At 32.1% G+C, this 18,466-nt stretch overlaps 1 protein-coding gene across 1 annotated transcript in view; it reads right to left on the minus strand.

Moving 5' to 3' along the window:
- LOC129233910 (glycogen synthase kinase-3 beta-like) overlaps positions 1-18,076 on the minus strand; it is a 46,439-nt gene extending 28,363 nt beyond the window's left edge. Inside the window, exons 1-2 of the mRNA XM_054867839.1 lie at positions 17,764-18,076; positions 3,124-3,314 (exon numbers count right to left, since the gene is read on the minus strand). Coding sequence (XP_054723814.1) covers positions 3,124-3,314; positions 17,764-17,848 — 276 coding nt within the window. The 5' untranslated portion in view covers positions 17,849-18,076. The remainder of the gene's footprint in view (positions 1-3,123; positions 3,315-17,763) is intronic.
- Positions 18,077-18,466: the final 390 nt, after the last annotated feature.

Below are 18,466 nucleotides of genomic sequence, written 5' to 3' on the forward strand. Positions count from 1 at the left end.
AAGCAGCACTAGTCCCTGACATCTCACAAAACAAGCAATTGGGTTACTGAAAGTCCAGAATATCAGCATGACAGGAAATACAAACATTGAACCTTTCAAAAACGAAAAATACAAGTTTTATCTAAAGAAAATAGAACAATATTTAAGCTACAAGATTTATATAAAGAAAATAGAATAACATTTAAAGCACAAGAGAAACAAAATAAACAAAATGGTCACTCCTAAGATGGAAGTAGACAAGATTCTTTAAGAGCCTAAGTTTTCAAAAATAGAATTGTAAGTTTATTCTAATACAATGCAAACTAGTGAACAATCCGAAAATGTGCCTTTCCTCCCCCCTCCACTGGATAATTAATTATTTTCTTGAAAAATGCATTTTTTTTTCTAATTTTTATATCCAAAATATTATTTTGGATATAACATCCAAATCTAAAAACTGACTCTGTCATCTAAATTAAAGTTTTTTGAGGGTTTTTAATTTCATATCTGAAATTTTTCCCGAAGTCGCCATGTTTGGTCATTCGCAACATTTAAGCAGACAAGACTATTTAATTGCCTAAGTATCCAAAAACAGAATGGAATGCCTATCTCAGTGCAAACCACTGAAAATAACATAAGGACCAGAAATTATGTTTTTTTTTTAATAGTTATTTTCTGGAAAAGTGAAATTTTATCAGCAAAATTGTATTTTCTGTATTTATTTTGAGAAAAAAAAACCAAAATGCATATTTATAGCTTTTAAAATAAATCTGTAAAGTTCCTTATTTGTTTTTTCGTGAAAGTTGTAAAAACTCCTCTCCCATTTTGTACTTGAACACTCGGCGACAGTAGTGGCCACCAAGTTTTTTGGGTCTAGTGGCCACTGGCCACTTAGAAATATTCTTAATCTTGACCTTTATTGCATATCATGCCCTACTTAACATTTTCTACAAATTTCAGCTCACTTGCGTAAGTCCTTTGTGGTGTTGCAATTTTCACAAACAGGAGTGTAGTTCGATGTCGACATGTTTTTTTCGTGGAGAGCCCACGATGCTACCCTGTTCCATTTATTTTACCAAGGCTAGCCTAAAATTGCATTTCCAAAACTTCACATTTCGGAGAATTTCCAGGAAGAGCCCCAGATATTCTACTGTCAACAAAGATAGACTAGAATAGACTTCAACTTTGAAATAAAAAAAAAATCGAGAGGGAACCCCTTCTTTTCCCTCTCTTTTAACGTTACCGAAAATGGTAAATTTGCGGTTTTTGACATCAATTATGAAAATATCATTTGGAAAGAAGGGAAGTAGAACCACTTCTCCTATTTCTTTCTCCTTAAGCCGATATAGAGGAACCTATTTCGAGAAATTTCCAGGGGAATTTACCTTGTTCCTCCCTTTCCCAGTTTCCTTCCTATGTTGTCAGTATAGAAGCCTAAAGATGTGCCTTTTAAGACTTGTAACCATTAGTATCCTTTTTTCAAGGCACATAAAACTGTGTCAGTGTTGGCTTTATTTTACGTTTCACAATTTTCTTTTTTTAAGAACTTTAAAATTTGATTAATAGACTAAAGGAAAAAAAGGAACTAGCGGTAGTTTAATGTCTTAGCTCGACCTCGGACGAATAGAGATCCGGCACTGTTTAATTTAACTTTTTTAATTTATAGAAGTGGGCCAAAATATTCTTTTGCAGACTGGGCCAAAGTTAGCCAGTCCACAACTGCATAGTACTATTGTCATCAAACCTTGAAAATGTGAAGTCAAAAACAAGTAAGCTGGAAGAAAATGCAAGATAAGTCGGATTGAAAATAAATGAAGCCAAGACGAAGATGATGAAATTCAAAAGTAACAAAAATGAAAAAAATTGCATAAATGGAAAGGAAATAGATGAAGTTGACAATTTTATTTATCTTGGAGCATATGTTTCATCTGAGGGAGGTACAAATAATGATATATTAATAAGAATTAAAAAAGCTCAATGCACCTTTAAATTTTTATATAAAATATGGAGATCTAACAACACACACACAAAATTCAAAATACAAATTTTCAATTCAACAGTTAGAGCAGTCCTACTTTATGGCAGCAATACATGGAAGCTAACTAGACAGCAAGAAAAAGAGCTTGATGCCTATTAAAAATACTAAACATATACTGGCCAAATAAAATATTGTATTCAGACCTGTACAAACTGCAAGCCGATAACCACTGATAAAAAAGCACAGATGGTCATGGATAGGACATGTTCTCAGAATGCATGCAATAGACTCTATAAGAACTGCTCTCACCATGGACCCCTGATGGCAAGAGGAAGTGCGGGCGTCCAAAACGAACCTGGCGTCAGATGGCTATACAAGAAAGAAATGCCTTTGGTTGGCCAAGCTGGGGGAGTGCCAGGGAGGTGGCATTAAACCAATCGGGATGGAATGCCATGATAGCGGCCTCATGCGCGATTTTAAGTCAAGTCAAAAGATAAGGTTTCCATCATCATTTGCATTTTTAGTGTAAAATGATATGTTGAAAAATTACTTTTCTTAACTATAACATATTTGTCATGGTGTATGAGAAAAACTGCAAATTTTTATTTTGTTCTAAACAACTAATTTTGGAGTAAAAGTAATATTGAAAGAGTTTGAAAACCTGTTACACACACAGAAGAGGGATTTATGTAGTTTTGCCAGTTGGAGTTAAGATTGTATAATACAGCATTGTTAAATTTTGAGCCACACATTCTAAAAATGCAAAATTAATTTATAAAATAAATGCAACTGATTTTAATCAATGATTTAAAAAAATAATAACTTGATTTAAATCAACAAACCCTGGCCTAAAGTAATTTTTTTAAGATCCGATATTTGAAAACTTTCTGGGAGATAGTAACACATATAAACACTCTGCTGTAAAAGAAGCTTCATATTGTGCAGTACCTTTTAGGTCAAATGCTCAACAACAAAATGTACTATACAAAAGTACGGATCATGAAAATTAAAATTATTTCATGTTTTTAAAATTATTTCAAGGCAAGTCTTTTTTTCTGAAAGTCAACCTTACATTCTTAAATTCACCTTTTTTAATATTCATCAAAATGTTAAATAATTAACATAATTACTTGAACTTTTTTTTTAACAGAAGACAAGTACATTACCTTGAACCTTTTGTCTTGTAAAACTTTTTTGATAGCTATAAGTTCTCCAGTCTCCAAGAGACGAGCTTGATATACAATTCCAAATGATCCATTACCAATAACCTTAGTGTCTGTGTATGAAATTTCAAGAGGCCTTTCTGGACCCTGTCCCGGAGTTGCAACAACAGTAGTTACTTTGTTACCATCTTTACCTGTAAATAAACAGAAAGTGCTGCTCAGGAAACTTATGACATGCAAATCTATAATTTAAAAGTTGCTAGCTTAATTCAACAGGGAGACTTTTTAATACTGCTGACTGAATTGGGAATCAGAGGAAGAGCATGTTTAGCTTATTTCATTCATGCATTATTGTTTTATTTTTTTTTTAATGCAAGATGTTATTTACAATATCCATTAAATTTACCTACATGCTTTGATGGCTATGTTAATGTCTTTACATAATAACTAAATATTGCATAAAAACTAAACATTACATGCACACTGCATGTTTTTACGGATATGTTAAGGAACAAATTAGGAAAATTACTACTTTAGTCAAGTTGTAGGCACCAAAGAAGCTAGGCTATAATGAGCATAGGGAGTAGATAGCTTTAAAAGGGTCACGATCTTCATTGTGGACTAATAAATTGACTAGGACACGACTAGCTGGGCCCAGAGCCTGTAGCTGATCATTACATTTATATTTGTATTACAACAAATTTCATTTCATGGTAACATTTTCTTTATTAACATCAATTAGTTTCTTTGTATGATTTTCATTTTTTTTTTTTTTGAGACTCCATTTTTTTTAACACTAGAATGCCAGAACGTTTTCTTCCCCAAGAATGCCGACTGGTGTCATTTCGACACTGGTCAAAACTAAGTGAAATATTCGAACAAAATAAATGCAATTTTAGTTTAATATCTTTCTAATTTATGAATGGTAATAAAATGACATCAAGTTTATTGAAAGATGAATTATTATATCTATAAAAAAAATAATTTTGCAAAATATTTTTCAGAAAAACTTACCTACATCATGTACATTAAACACAGAGATAATTTATATGCTTGGTGCACTTTCCATATACTACTCTTTTACCTCTTTTACAGGAAAAACAAATTTTGTTCACCACATTTCAAATTGAATTTTTTTACCTGACATTTTTTGCGCTTTGGTGGGCTGTTAGTTTGAAATTCATGTTCATTTCTTTTCTTTCTTCCTGCGAATCATTGATATATTCTCCGCGCATTTTGATCTTTTAGCCCTTTTTTGCAAGACTTTTTCATTTTCAAATTATAATAATATAAAAAGCTCGAATAAAAAGCATCATAAATAATCCAAAGAGCTGCCAACACATATGCAAGCACATCAACTATCTCCGCAAAAAAGAATCCAAAAGCTCTTTGTAGTTGATAAATCATATCACATGTCTGCTCAGTGGCATCAGAAACTATCACCTGAGAAGCTATCACGTGATAAGGTGAGAAAAATTAAAATTTGCTTACAGGCATCGGAGATCTTCAATACTCTGACACTTATTATAGAACTACTGTTCAAAACAGTGCTCGAAATTAGCGGTCGTTAGTCGTATTTTGCAACTGTAAATTTCATTTTGACGACCGCGATTTGAAACGTAGTCGTCACTGACGCCTAGCTTTCCCCCCCTACTAAGCTTTCACTTTCGGAAGATTTGTCTCCAAAAACATCTGCGTGCGTTGCGATCGCGGAAAATTTCCTGGAAGTATCGCTTTCAGTCGGAAAAGCTTGAACAATCCCCCCCCCCCCCCCCACCTTCGCCCGCGAACTGTAGCAGCCAGCAGGGCCATAAAAGTTACAAGGGCTAGCTCAATCCTTTGATCTTTCCCTTCCACCGCTGAAAGGACAGCGAGAGTAGAAAACTCGTTTTTGACGTCATCGGGTACACTCCGCGGGTCTAGGGGCCTTATGCGGGACAATCCAGTGTGTGTGTGCCCAAAGAACTGCTGTATGCCTTAGCTAAAATACAATTTAAAAATTTGTTCTCTGTACAAGGGTTGTTAAAGAAGCAGTTGAAGGGGCCCAGGCCAATCCCAGACAAGGTTAAAAATCACTTATTATGAATAAGGATATGAATATTGTTTTCAAGGTTTTTGAATTTGGAAATGTCTCATAACATTTGACTAGGGTTTGTTCAGAAATATGCTCCTGCGCTAGATCAGTTGCAGGTCATTTTTCCTCCACGTTATGCTAAAGTAGACATTAAAGGTCACATTTTTTAGAATCGAAAATATTTGTGTGTAATTATATTTGAAAGTATTGAAAATGCCTTCACGTGCTGATGGCCTAGTACTGAAAAAGTTCTGGAAACTTAAGCTTTCCTTCAAAATTTTCAAAGAGCTCAAAGCACATCAAAAAATTGAGAATACAACCTTCTTTTCTGTTTTTAAATGCTTTTTTTTTATGGAATACTAAATTTGAAGCTGCTTCAATAAATAATTGGAGGAAGAATTTCAAAAAGTTAAGATAAAGAGCTAGGCAAATTTCATAAAATGTGGTGTACGAAGTTATTTTTTAATGCAGGATTTGGTTCAACCCTGTCACATTGCAAGTTAATGATATTTAATAAGTTTATTAACGGCACTGTGAGACCGTAATAAGTTTCCTTCAACCGTAAAATTACAATATCTAGATGTAATGCATGAAATTTCTTTGTAAATATTATTCAATAGATTTAACTAAACAATTTCTTGAACACTGTATCCCCATGCTTAAAATAATTAATAATTCGCATGTAAAATGAGCACCGTATCGTGATTATTTCAATCGTGTATCTATTTTTGTAGGAGCTTTTCTTTTTTTTTTTTTTTTTTTGTGATCATTTAAAGCTTTCAAATCAGATACATTAGTGTTTTTGTGATTGTACAAAAGCTTGGCCATTTACCGTATTACCCCACATTATCCGGCATGCCGCAAAATTTGGGGGTTACCAGATTTTCAATAACACTTGCCTGGTCCTTTCCGGCATGCCAGAAAAATCGAGGTTAGGAAAAAAATAATAATAATATAAAAAATATATGATCAGCTTAAAAATGAATATGAATTCTTTTCATATCTTATTGATATTAACAAACAGTTTAATTTTGTGAAAATATTTACTAACAATGCCATTTGTTATTTTAACAAGAAAAATATTGTTTGATAACAAATAATTTTATAAAAATTAAATTGAAACTATGTAAGCAAACATTTAAGCAGTAAGAGTCCGCCCCTAAACCAGTGCTAAATAATTTACCATAGCTCTTCAATAAATAAAAATTAAACTTACATCTCTGAAAGGAACCTAAAATATTTTTATGTAAAAAAAATATGAATAAATCGCAGTAACGATGATTGTTTCTGAACTGATTACTTTATTGGCACGTAATCAAATCCATTAGTTATGTCCTATCATAAATAGCACGCACATGTTATATGAAATGCACATTTATTTTGAAAAAAGGTTACTTTCGCGATTTATTTATTTTTTTACTTACAGTGGTTTGACTTGATTGGACCGGAACGGGAAAATTTACTTTTGTTTTAATGCGAAATAAACCCCGAATTATCCGGCATGCCGGACAATTCGAATTTCTCGGCGTGCTGGTCAACCTCGCTTTTTTCCGGCATGCCGAATAATGCGGGGTAGTACGGTAATTGTTCTTCTGTATTGGAAGACTAATTTCCTGACCTATATAAAAAAGCTGTTGAACTTTTTTCTCGCGTAAGAACATTTGGAAGAATCCGATATTTGAACGAAAAACTTTCTGATTACAAAAGGTACGCCGACATTTTTTTTAAAATGGACTTTATCACAGAAGAAAACTTTGTAGAATATTCCGAAAGATTTCAATTAATTACTGTAACGTAATGTTTTGTAGAATTCAGACATGAAGAAATTTTTCAGTCTACAAATAAGTTAGCTTTATAAATTTGGCGATAATCATTGAAACTTTAAACTTGGTTTACGTTGCTAAATTTCAATACGTTATTTATAAATTGAAGTGAATAAAATGTTGATTAATAATTTCAGTAAACACCCATTAATCTGGGAAAACCATTTAAATGTACATACGGTATAAATGAAGAACGCGTTAGTACAATAATGTATTCTTGTAAGGCTGTATTTTTATTTTTTTAATTTTCTTTAATGCAGCTTTATATTTCATTCTCTTGAATTCAAAATACAACTTTTACTGTGTTCAAGTATTTTACTTATGTACATTGATTGAATTTAAAGGTTGTTTTGTTTAAGTCGTTTTAAACAATCTAGATGACCTGGATCCTATATTAGTCCAGGTTAATGAGGTTCTACTTCAGTTTTCAAAAACAACGTTTGTTAAGATTCTTGTTCAGAGTTATAGTTACTTCGTAAAAAATAATTTTCTCTAAAACATATCGGCAGTATTTAGATTCAAATGGTATCGCGAAATTCAAATATGTTTTAATTATTCCTTATATCAATCTTATCTCTTTCATTTTATTTGAGACAAGATTGAAATAACAATGTTACTAATATTATTTAAAGCCTAAACTGACAAAATTATGTACACACGAGAGGAAACTTGACAAGCACAGTAAATTATTTTCATTTCTTTATAAGCTCAATTTTATTGTGCAAAATTTCCGCTTTCTACCCCTTTAAATCAGGAATATTGGCTAAAGAATATCCAAAACTACACAAGAGAAACTAAAAATTTGTATTGTAGATTTTAATCAGGTTTACTGTTTTTCGTATCGCTTATTAACTTGTCAATGGGACTCAAAGCATTTACCCTTGTATTTCATTCCTTTTTGAAGTTTAACCCTCAAGAAATAACATAAAAACGGGAAAAGAGTGAGGAATTACGCACGCACGCACAACACAAATGTCCCAGATCGAGTGTACCTAGTGACGTCACTGGCACTTTCCCCCTCCGTTCCTACTTTCGAGGCGCTAAGACCTAGCCCTTCCTCTTCTATGGCTCTGAGCAGCCAGTGTCATTGCAAGCACACCCCTCCATTCCTCCTTTTTCTGGAGTAATCTTTTCTCCCCTTTGTTCCCTTAGTGTTGTTTACCCCCGATCGCCCCACCCCTCCAAAACCGGACTCATCTCAGGGTTGTTTGAGCAGATAGTCTGATCTTTTTCATGTTTCAAGTTCCACCCCCCGTCGTAACACGAACGCACAGCGAGCACGAGGATTCCTTTTTTTCGCACAGGATTTCGCTCATCTTTCTTTCTTTCTTTTTTTAATCATCGCTACCATCATTTTTTATTTGTTGAAAATATGAGTAAACGTAACTTAAGTCATATTTTACGCCACTAAATACTAGCGGAAATAAACGGCCAAGGATTGCCGATGAAGTCCAAATAGAAAAAAAAAATAATGACGAAGTAGATGCGACTTCTAAATGTACACGGAAAAGTGTCAACGCTGCAACTTTCATCAAGTGGCAAAAGCAGTTTCCGTGGTTGGAAAGAAAGGGTGAAGACCTGATGGTATGTAAAGTCTGTAAAGATTTTGGAAAAAAAGAAGATACTGGATTCATCGATGGTTGTCCTACTGCAAGATTCGAAACAATAAGTAGTTTTCTTGTTGATTAGTGCAGGCGGTTCATTCGCTTTTTTTATTTTTATTATTATTTTTAAAGATATTTATTAAATTGCGCTTAATTGTTTTTCAAAACACATCATAAATGCAATTTTCAATACTGAACACGTTCTTCTCGGAATAATAGTTCCGGTGTTTGATATTGCAATCCTTTTGCATCTTGCCGATATTATAATACTTTTAAAATATAGAAGTTATTTTTACATATGCTACGATTAGGTTAGTTTTTTTCTTTTTTATTTTAATTTATAACATATTATTTTTTCAATACATGCGGACAATGAACACGTGCTTTGCGGGAAGTTTATTTTCGCTTTTGACCTTTCAATCCTTTTGAATCTTGTAAATCTATTAATATTATTTGGCAATTGGACACATGCCACTTCAGATTAACTTGTTTTCTGCGTTTGTTTTTCTTTTTGATGAATAAATTTATTTTCGAAATCATTCCAACACTAAACTTTTACTTTGTGGAAAATTGCGTATTGTGTTCGAGATTGCAATCCTTTTGCATCTTGTCAATGTTTTAATACGTTTAAATCTAGAAGTTATTTTTACATATGCTACCTTTAGGTTAGCTGATTTTCTTTTTTATTTTAATTTAAAATATATATTTTTTTTTCAAAACATGCCGACAATGAGCACGTGCTTTGTGAGAAATTTATTCTCGTTTTGGACCTTTCAATCCTTTTGCATCTTGTAAATATATTAATATTTTTTGACAATTGGTCGCATGCCACTTCAGATTAACTTATTTTCTGCGTTTGTTTTTCTTTTAAATGAATAAAAAATTTTCAAAATCATTCCAACACTAAACTTGTTTTTACTTAGTGGAAAATTGCGTATCGTGTTCGAGATTGCAATCCTTTTGCATCTTGTCAATGTTTTAATACTTTTAAAATCTAGAATTTTTTTTTACATATGCTACCTTTAGCTTAGCTTATTTTCTTTTTTATTTTAATTTATAATATATTATTTTTTTCAAAACATGCGGACAATGAGCACGTGCTTTGCGGGAAGTGTATTCTCGCTTTTGACCTTTCAATCCTTTTGCATCTTGTAAATATATTAATATTTTTAGACAATTAGTCGCATGCCACTTCAGATTAACTTATTTTCTGCGTTTGTTTTTCTTTTTAATGAATAAATTTATTTTCGAAATCATTCCAACACTAAACTTGTACTTTGTGGAAAATTGCGTATCGTGTTCGAGATTGCAATCCTTTTGCATCTTGTCAATATTTTTAATACTTTTAAAATCTAGATTTTTTTTTTATTGGTTTTATGTCACTAAATTAAGTTAATAGTAATTATGGTACTTGTATAAACTTAGCAGGTATGGTAACTGATGTATATGTACAATGCATTATTTTAATGCATTGTACATATATATCAGCTTGTTTTCATGCATATTATAGTTTAGTATAAATTTCAGCATGTTATTGAACGCATTTGCAAATTGCAACCAAGTAAAGCATAACGGCACCTAAGAAAAAAATATTGGTTGCCAATGGCACCTAAGTAGCTGATGCTAATTTCGACCTCTGGTTCAAAAAAAAAAAAAAAAATCAATATATTGGAGATAAAGTTATTGCAATGTTGAACTGACACCACACAGGCGTTCTATGTAAATTCACCCATAAAATCAATTTTAAAAAAGCAAATTCCTCATAACTTTGTGCATGAGTCTTCCTTACATATTAAATAAAAGTCACGAAAATTCGTATGAATCCCGTGCGAATTTCACATTTTGTATAACTTTTAAAATACTGAGGTGTCGAAATGATACCTCTTGGCGTTCTAGTGTTAAAACTTTCTATTTCAACATTTTAATTTTATAAATGCATTGATTATGGGCGATGAAACTCCCATATTACAAATTATAAAATTAACTGCTGAAATGACTTTTTTGTAAATGCATTTTAATTTATGAATACTCACTTGTTTTATGCACTTACACAGGGTTGGCTTTCTGACGGCAGAAACTGGTTTTTGCCCTGCCAATGGCAGAAACTGATTATAACCGGCAAAAACCGGCAGAAACTAAAATTTTTTTAAAACTGTTCTAGTAATTATTAAATCATATTTGTTTAAGTAAACTAAAAAATGTAGATCAATTTTATCATTTTAAAAAGTAAAATCCATTGCTATTGCCCTTGCTTTAGTTCAGAAAGAGAACTGTTCAAGTACAGATGCTTGTAACATTTGGAATCTAACAAAAGAGGAGAATTTTATCGGTGGTTAAGAAAAATATGTCACATACAGATTTAAACAGGGAGCTACTGATTATTATTTGCTAGCTTATATGTCTCATCCAAAGTGCTTGAGACTAAGATTATAATGTGCTCATGAAGAAAGAAACAGAATTTTACTTGCCAATATTAATGTAGATTTTGTATTGGTACATAATATAGCTTTGCAAAATAAAGTAGTCTCATTTCCTCCTGAGGAAACACATCTGAAGAAAAAAATACATCTGAAGATGTATTTTTTCAGTCAATTTATATTCACTGAACTATAATACTCTGAACTATAATATTCTGTAACTACTTCAACAACAATGTCCATGGACCAGTTTTAAAATATGTGGAATACATAGAAGTCTTGTTAATTTTGCTTGTCCCTAGACTAACACCAGTTAGTTCTTCTGGATTTGATAAAACCTTCCCTATTTTGAATGCGGATAATATTGTAAATACATTGCACTTTGGTTAACTAACATTTAATTGTTTTTCGAAAGCATTTCCTATCATATATCAGTAATTACTTTTATATAATTTTATGAGTTTCTGCTGCAACTGTGGCAGAAAAGGGTTTTTGCCATTCCGGTTTTTACCACTGGTTTTGTAGCGAGCTTTTGGATTAAACAGTGCTCTTTTGGATGCAAAGACATCCTGTACAGCTACCAGATATATTTTCATTCATAAGCGCACTTATTTAGCAGTGAAAAAAGGTTTAATTGTGACCTTGAAACACTTGTATGCAAAAATCTGCAAGTTTTGTGCAATTACAAGTTATTATTTCTAATTTTTTCTTTTCATGCACAATTTATTCAACTTTATCATAGAGATAGTTCTTCAGTTCAAGCATAAAATGTATGAACAAAGATTATTTACAGTATGGAAACACAGAAAACTTTTTTTGTCAAATTATATTTATACAACCTTTTAAAACATATTTTTGATTCTATTATTGTTTTTTTTTTAGTTTAAATTCTTGATAGGAACTTTATATTTCTCGAACAATCCAGTGTTAAAATTATTGTCTCAGCATAAATTAACAACATTTTTGGGTTGATAAAGAGCTGCAAGGGTCACAAACCCAAATGAATCATACATTTTTGCAACTTATCTGCGTGTAGATTACATGTTCTATTTTCAGGGTTGGCAAGGTTTTGGACACCATGGTAAAAACCAGTTTTTACCATCCTGTCCAAAACTACATTTTTGGGCAGTTCTCAAAAGGTGGGAGCAAACACAGACTTCAACTTTGAAGCTTCAACACCAAATAACTTTCATTTTAATTAACTCTAAAATTTTTGAGGTAAATTATAATGCTGTATAGAGACAAGAATTGACATAAATTATGGAAAAAAAGCTCTTCAAATGCCCTTAAAAAATTATTTCTTTGCTAAATGGCACAATTTTGGACATACCAAAACGTTAACTGAGCAAATGTACCATTAAAAAATTTTTTTTTAAAATTATTTCCATACGTTTCAAAAAAAAATTAAAGGCATGAGTCTTACACTGAATAATTTTTTGTTAATATTTTACACAAATAACAAAAGTAAAGACAGATTATTTACTTTGTAAACGATTTTAGAAAAAAGTAAGTTTGAAATTTGATGCATGTCCAAAAGTTATGATCTTTACAATGCTATTATTTGAGAAGTAAGTATATGATGTTTTCGTTTTAAAGGTATTTATCGATCCTCAGAATCAGTTTTTAATTGTTTAAAAAAATTTTCATAAGCTTTTATGTGTATCTTAGAAGAAAAATAATTTTTCTTAAACAATGTATTGGAAAGGGTTCAAAGGCGAGCTACAAGGCTAATAAATGGACTTTCTCACTTAGACTATGATTCCAGGCTTAGAAGGTTAAAAATGTACAGTCTTAAGCAAAGAAGAGACCGAGGGGACATGATTCAGTTGTTTAAATTTATTAAAAAGAAAGACGTTACGGGCTGAAGTTAAGCAATGAAAACAGGACAAGGGGTCATTGTTTTAAGCTATTTAAATCTCAGGCTAACATGGATATTAGGAAAAATTATTATTATAGCAGGGTAGTGGAACCTTGGAACAGTTTACCGGAAGAGGTGGTATTGAGCAAGGGAGTAGATAGTTTTAAGAGGGCCATTGATCTTCACTGGAGATTGTAAATTGACTAGGACCAGTCTAGCTGGGCCCAGAGCCTATTGCTGGTCGTTGTATTTGTATTTGTATACATGTGAGATGTCCAAATGGCATTACGATCTTGACGCCGATAATTCTGTCCGTTTATTTATAATTTTTTTATAATCCACTGTCTTCTAACATCAATAAAAAAAATTATTATGATGTTATCTTTTTTAATCCATTGGTATTTTGCATAATTAATACGTTACACATTGAACAATACATAAATTACAGTAGAAACATGGCTTGTTATGATCGAACGAAAGCCATTTTGCGCGTTAATCGTCAGCTGCACCATTTTTGGCGCCTTTATCACCTGCGCTAGCATTTTTTCCCCCGCCGCTTTTATTATTTTAGAATTTTTTTTTCTCTTCTTTCTTTTAAACATAATTTAACAATCTCCAAATAGAAACACAAATTTCTTTTTTCAATAATTTTTTTTAGACATCGTTTTAATTCTTATGACATTAGAAAAAATATTCATTATTAAAACTGATGTCACTTTTTACATTCTTTCTTAAAGCATATTTTGTTTATTTTTCCTTTAAAAATATATATGTCATGTTTGTCTCTATTTTTATTCCTTATTTGTCCCAATAAATCAAACTACAAGTTTGTATAATTATTTCCATGAAGCTTTTTTCTACCTTTCATCAACTTCTTCAAAATCATTCCAAAACTTTATTATATGTAAAGAGCAGTATGTATAGCAGTTCAAGTACTTCATTAATATCCTCTTTATCATTAAATTGCAAAATTCAAAAAGTAGTAAATAAAATTTTCATTGGAAAAGTTAAAAATCAGATTAACAGTTGTCAAAAAGGGTGAAACTTACATTATGATGATGTCCAAAATCCGTTACCTACAGCAGGGCTTCGCAACCGGTGTGCCGCGGCACACTGGTGCGCCGCGACAAGGAACCCGGTGTGCCGCGGCATTTTCGTAGTTATGTAAAAAGAAAGAGCCTTGATGTATTTTGTTTTAAAGTTACGACCGAATACCGTTTGTATCGTTCTGTAACTTCTCAATTTACCCTGTCGATCTTGTGGAATAAGACATACCCAAGAAGGGGAGAGGCGGGATTTGCTGCTTCACCTCTTGTAACTTCTTGTGATCCTATTACTGTCAGTTTTTGAAAACGAATTCTAATTTCCATGAAATCAACTAATTATACAGAACTTTTTCTAAATCTTTCGCAAACGGGATTATCGCCCCCTCCCCCAGGCAGGGATTGTGCCCTCCCGCCTAGAATTTTAGCCACAGCTTTAACTTTTGTTTTCCTCTTTTCCGGTTCCGATACTAATTTCATTTTATCGTAGTTTCTCAAAGCTCGGTTCTGAGGCTTAGCAAACTGGAAATTAAAACCATATACTGTTTCCACCATCATGAAACTCTCATAGCAAAGATCTTACCAGCTGAGCTGAAGTCAACTTTGGCTGAAGTCGTGAAAATCGTTAATTTCATAAAATCGAGGACGCTTAATTCTCGCCTTTTCTCCGTATACTTTGTTAAGAATTGAGTGCAGATCACCACTCCCTACTTCTTCATACAAAGATTCGCTGGCTTTCATGTGGTAAGAAGGTACTATCAATAATTTTCGAATTGAGGGACGAGGTACGACAGTTTTTGATTTTAAAAAACGAAATGCAGTACGCCAGTTTGTTGCAAGACAAATATTGACTGGGAAAACTAGCGTACATGGCTGACATTTTTGAACACTTTACCAAATTGAATCATTGAGAAGGAATAGTATTCCTTCTCAATGAATTGAATCGGAAAATGCAAGGACAAGGAGAGACTTTGGGTTACATGTATAGACAAGCTAAACGGGCTCAAATCAAAAATTCAGCTGTGGGGAGAAGTAGATCGTGGCTCATTGGACATGTTCAAACGGACCGTCAACATGGTATGTGAAGGAAATGACATGGAAGAAAAGCTGCTGAATGTGGTGGTAGAGCATTTAGTCATACTTCAGGACAAGTTTAAGCACTATTTCAAGAATACTGACATAGAATAATATGACTGGATGTGTGATCTATTCTCTTCATCTGCAGATGCATCAGTTAAAGACCTTTCTTTGAAGGTGCGGGTAGAATTTATGGAGCTCAAGAACAACCGTACTCTTAAACTTGGGTTGAGCGAAGTGTCTCTGGACGAATTTTGGTTGCTGGTTAAGAATGAGTATCCCGCCATCTATTTATTGTCTTGCTGTTGATGTGCTGCTACCATTTTCAATTACATATCTTTTCGAACTCAGCTTCTTAGTCCTCACACTTACAAAAAACAGCAAGAGATCATCTCTAAAGAGCCTGGATCAGAACTTCGTGTAGCTTTTTCCAGCATAGAGCCGAACATCAAACATCTTTGCTCTTCAAGGTAGGCTCAAGTGTCTCATTAGTGTCAAACGGGAGTTAGGTGCTTAATTTTAATTTCTTGCTTGCTTCTTTCTTGAAACATTATTTGATAAATCGTTTAACTGCACTGTGCATTTTAATGACATGTTTGACAGAAATGTTTTGAAACATATGAAGCATAATTTTCTGTTAAGTCTGATATAGGTAGTTTTGTTGTTCATTACAACCTCAATACATTCGAAACATGTCTACTTTCTAAATAAATTTAAATACATTACGTTAGTTATAATTGTTTTATTCATATGAAAAAAGTCCTTCCCCCCTGTCTTTTTACCTGTGAATGATAAAAACATTTCTATATTACCATTGCGAAATTAAGTTCAGTGTGCCCCGTTGATCTAGAAATTTTTTAAGTGTGCCGCAAAGTAAAAAAGGTTGAGAAGCACTGACCTACAGGATAACAATGTCCAAAATGTGTTACCTACAGACTGCTAATTTAATTTGCTAATTAACAATTTTTACAAATACCTGCTGTCTTTTCATGTTCATATATTGTGTTCTAGGTATGCATACTATAGAATAAAAGCAAAATTGATATCAAATTCGAAAATTTTTGAAATTGCTCAAAGTTAACTTTTTTGTTCCCACCTTTTGAGAACTGCCCTTTTAGAAAAACTGTATTTTGTGAGAAAATATGAAAAACAGAACAAAACGTGTCAAAGTTATGTTTTATCTTGAATATTTATTCAATATGAACATTCAAGTACAATTTTTTTTAAAACTTATTTCTGATTCTAATCTAATTATGTAGAAGTTGATTTCTTCATTAAAAATTTCAATTTGTACACATGAGTTTTTTTTCATAATAGTATATTCAAAATTTTCGACATTTATTTTGTAGTTACAGAATGTATTACATTAAAAAAAAGAATTAAAAAAAGAAATTGCACAAGTTTTAAAATATAACAGCATATTTAATCATCAATTTATTGTTCTTTAATTTATGATTTAAAAATGAATTTTCGTTAAAGCATCATGTAAAATGTATGCAAAAACCATTAAAAAAATAAACTTTCTTTTTGCACTTAAATATTACACATTTAATGAAATTCCTTTGAATAATATATGGAACTGAAATTAGTTGTCTTGCTAATTTCCTTTCATTACTCTACCAAGTCTTACATAAGAAAGTTTTTGTGTACTAGAGTTAGTGGGAATTTTTTGAAGTAAAATATTTTTTAAATTAACATTTCAGAGAGAAATATTATCAAATAATCATTAATTAAAACTTATTTATACTTATATTTATGCATTACAAATATTTAAGTAAATATTAACTGATAAGATTACATTCCTTTAGATGTAGCATACTTTTGGACGATAAAAACTACCTGTCTTGTCCTAAACCTGTTTCGGACAGTCCAAAACCCAACCCTGTCTATTTTATCTCAAACTATTAATGACTTTTTTCTCTTTTGTAAAAAAGTTTTTTTGAGAGTCTCCTTATATACCAAGTTACAAAGTGGCTCAGAAGTGAACGTAACTCCCGTTCATTTAAATAATATGTTAGGTACAGTTCATACAATTATGTTGAACTTGTGAACATCGGCAGAACGCCAGTCATGTTGCAGTACAGCAGTTTTTGCATATGTTTTGCCAAAAACCACCTGCAAGAACACGGGGCAAAATTCAGCTGCATTATGATACAGATGGGGTCCTATTGCTGTTAAGACGTCAAGGAAATGCAGTATAACAAACATTCGACCATAACTAATATAAAGTTGAATACGAAGGGGGGGGGGGGGGTACCGCCCACTTCTGGAAAACACTGCAGTTCAAAGTGATCAAAATATTGACTTTATTAAAACTGTGTCCATTATTATTATGTCTTTTATTTTAAAACTTTGAGTGTGAGGTACACCTTACTGTGAAATTGCCAAGTATTTATATGTTTATTTATAATCTAATATGAATTGTACTTTTTCGTTTTTAATAGTAAGTCGAATCAATTGAAACTCATTTTTTAAATCAGTTTAAAGTTACTTCAACTGCAGAGATAAAAATCTTCCTAATCAAATGAAAGTAGTCGTTACATGCAAGAAAACAGCAAATATTGTAATGCGTATAGAATCAGTAACTTCTATGAAAACCTCATACAACGATATAATTGAACAAAATACAGAATTGTTTTCAGAACGTACCCTAGACAACCACTTTCCGACATTAAAATGTAGATAATATGCCTGAGATGAACAAAATCAAAAAGGAAAGCACAAATCAAACACCATTCAGTACTCACTCGTGGTTTTGATCCCAGTAAAACTTGGTTGTGAAGACTGTTTGCTGCTTTCAGCAATCGATGTGGTCCTTGGCCTACCACTCATTTTTGTACAATCTCAAACTAAAATCCCATTAAATTTATCAATACGTAGAAATACGTACATGAAATTAACATTTTTTTCACGTAAATAAGTTAAAAGATTACAATCACTAAGCCTATTTCATTACACTTTGAACACCATTGTGATTTCCCAGTCAAGCTCTTTCAGAATGCGTAAAAAAAACAATCGAGATAAAAATGTTTCACATAAGAAAAAAATTATATTTTTTCTTCGATGTTTTCGAAAATATTGTTTAAATGTTAACAATATTATGACATAATACCGTTTGACAATTAACGCTCACTACACAAAATGCATGTTGCCAGCTTACTTTGTTTTGCTGGTAATAAGCCAGCCATTCATTAAAATTAATTTAACTAAAGGTACAGGCTTAAATACAGAAAAAAAATGTTGAACAGTAAAACTGAAGTAAAAACTGCACTTTGAAAACTCCAAATGTCCTTAAAATTATTTTAGTAGAAAAGTATACAGTTTACTTATCAAAATTACAATACGTGTTGGCAACACATTTTATTTATTTATTTATTTTAATATTTTGTTCATTGTGGGCGGGCACATGATGGTTTTAAATCGTTTTAGAAAGTAAGAGCTTTCATTTCC

The sequence above is a fragment of the Uloborus diversus genome, chromosome 1 (assembly GCF_026930045.1).
Source record: "Uloborus diversus isolate 005 chromosome 1, Udiv.v.3.1, whole genome shotgun sequence".
Classification (NCBI taxonomy): Eukaryota; Metazoa; Arthropoda; class Arachnida; order Araneae; family Uloboridae; genus Uloborus; species Uloborus diversus.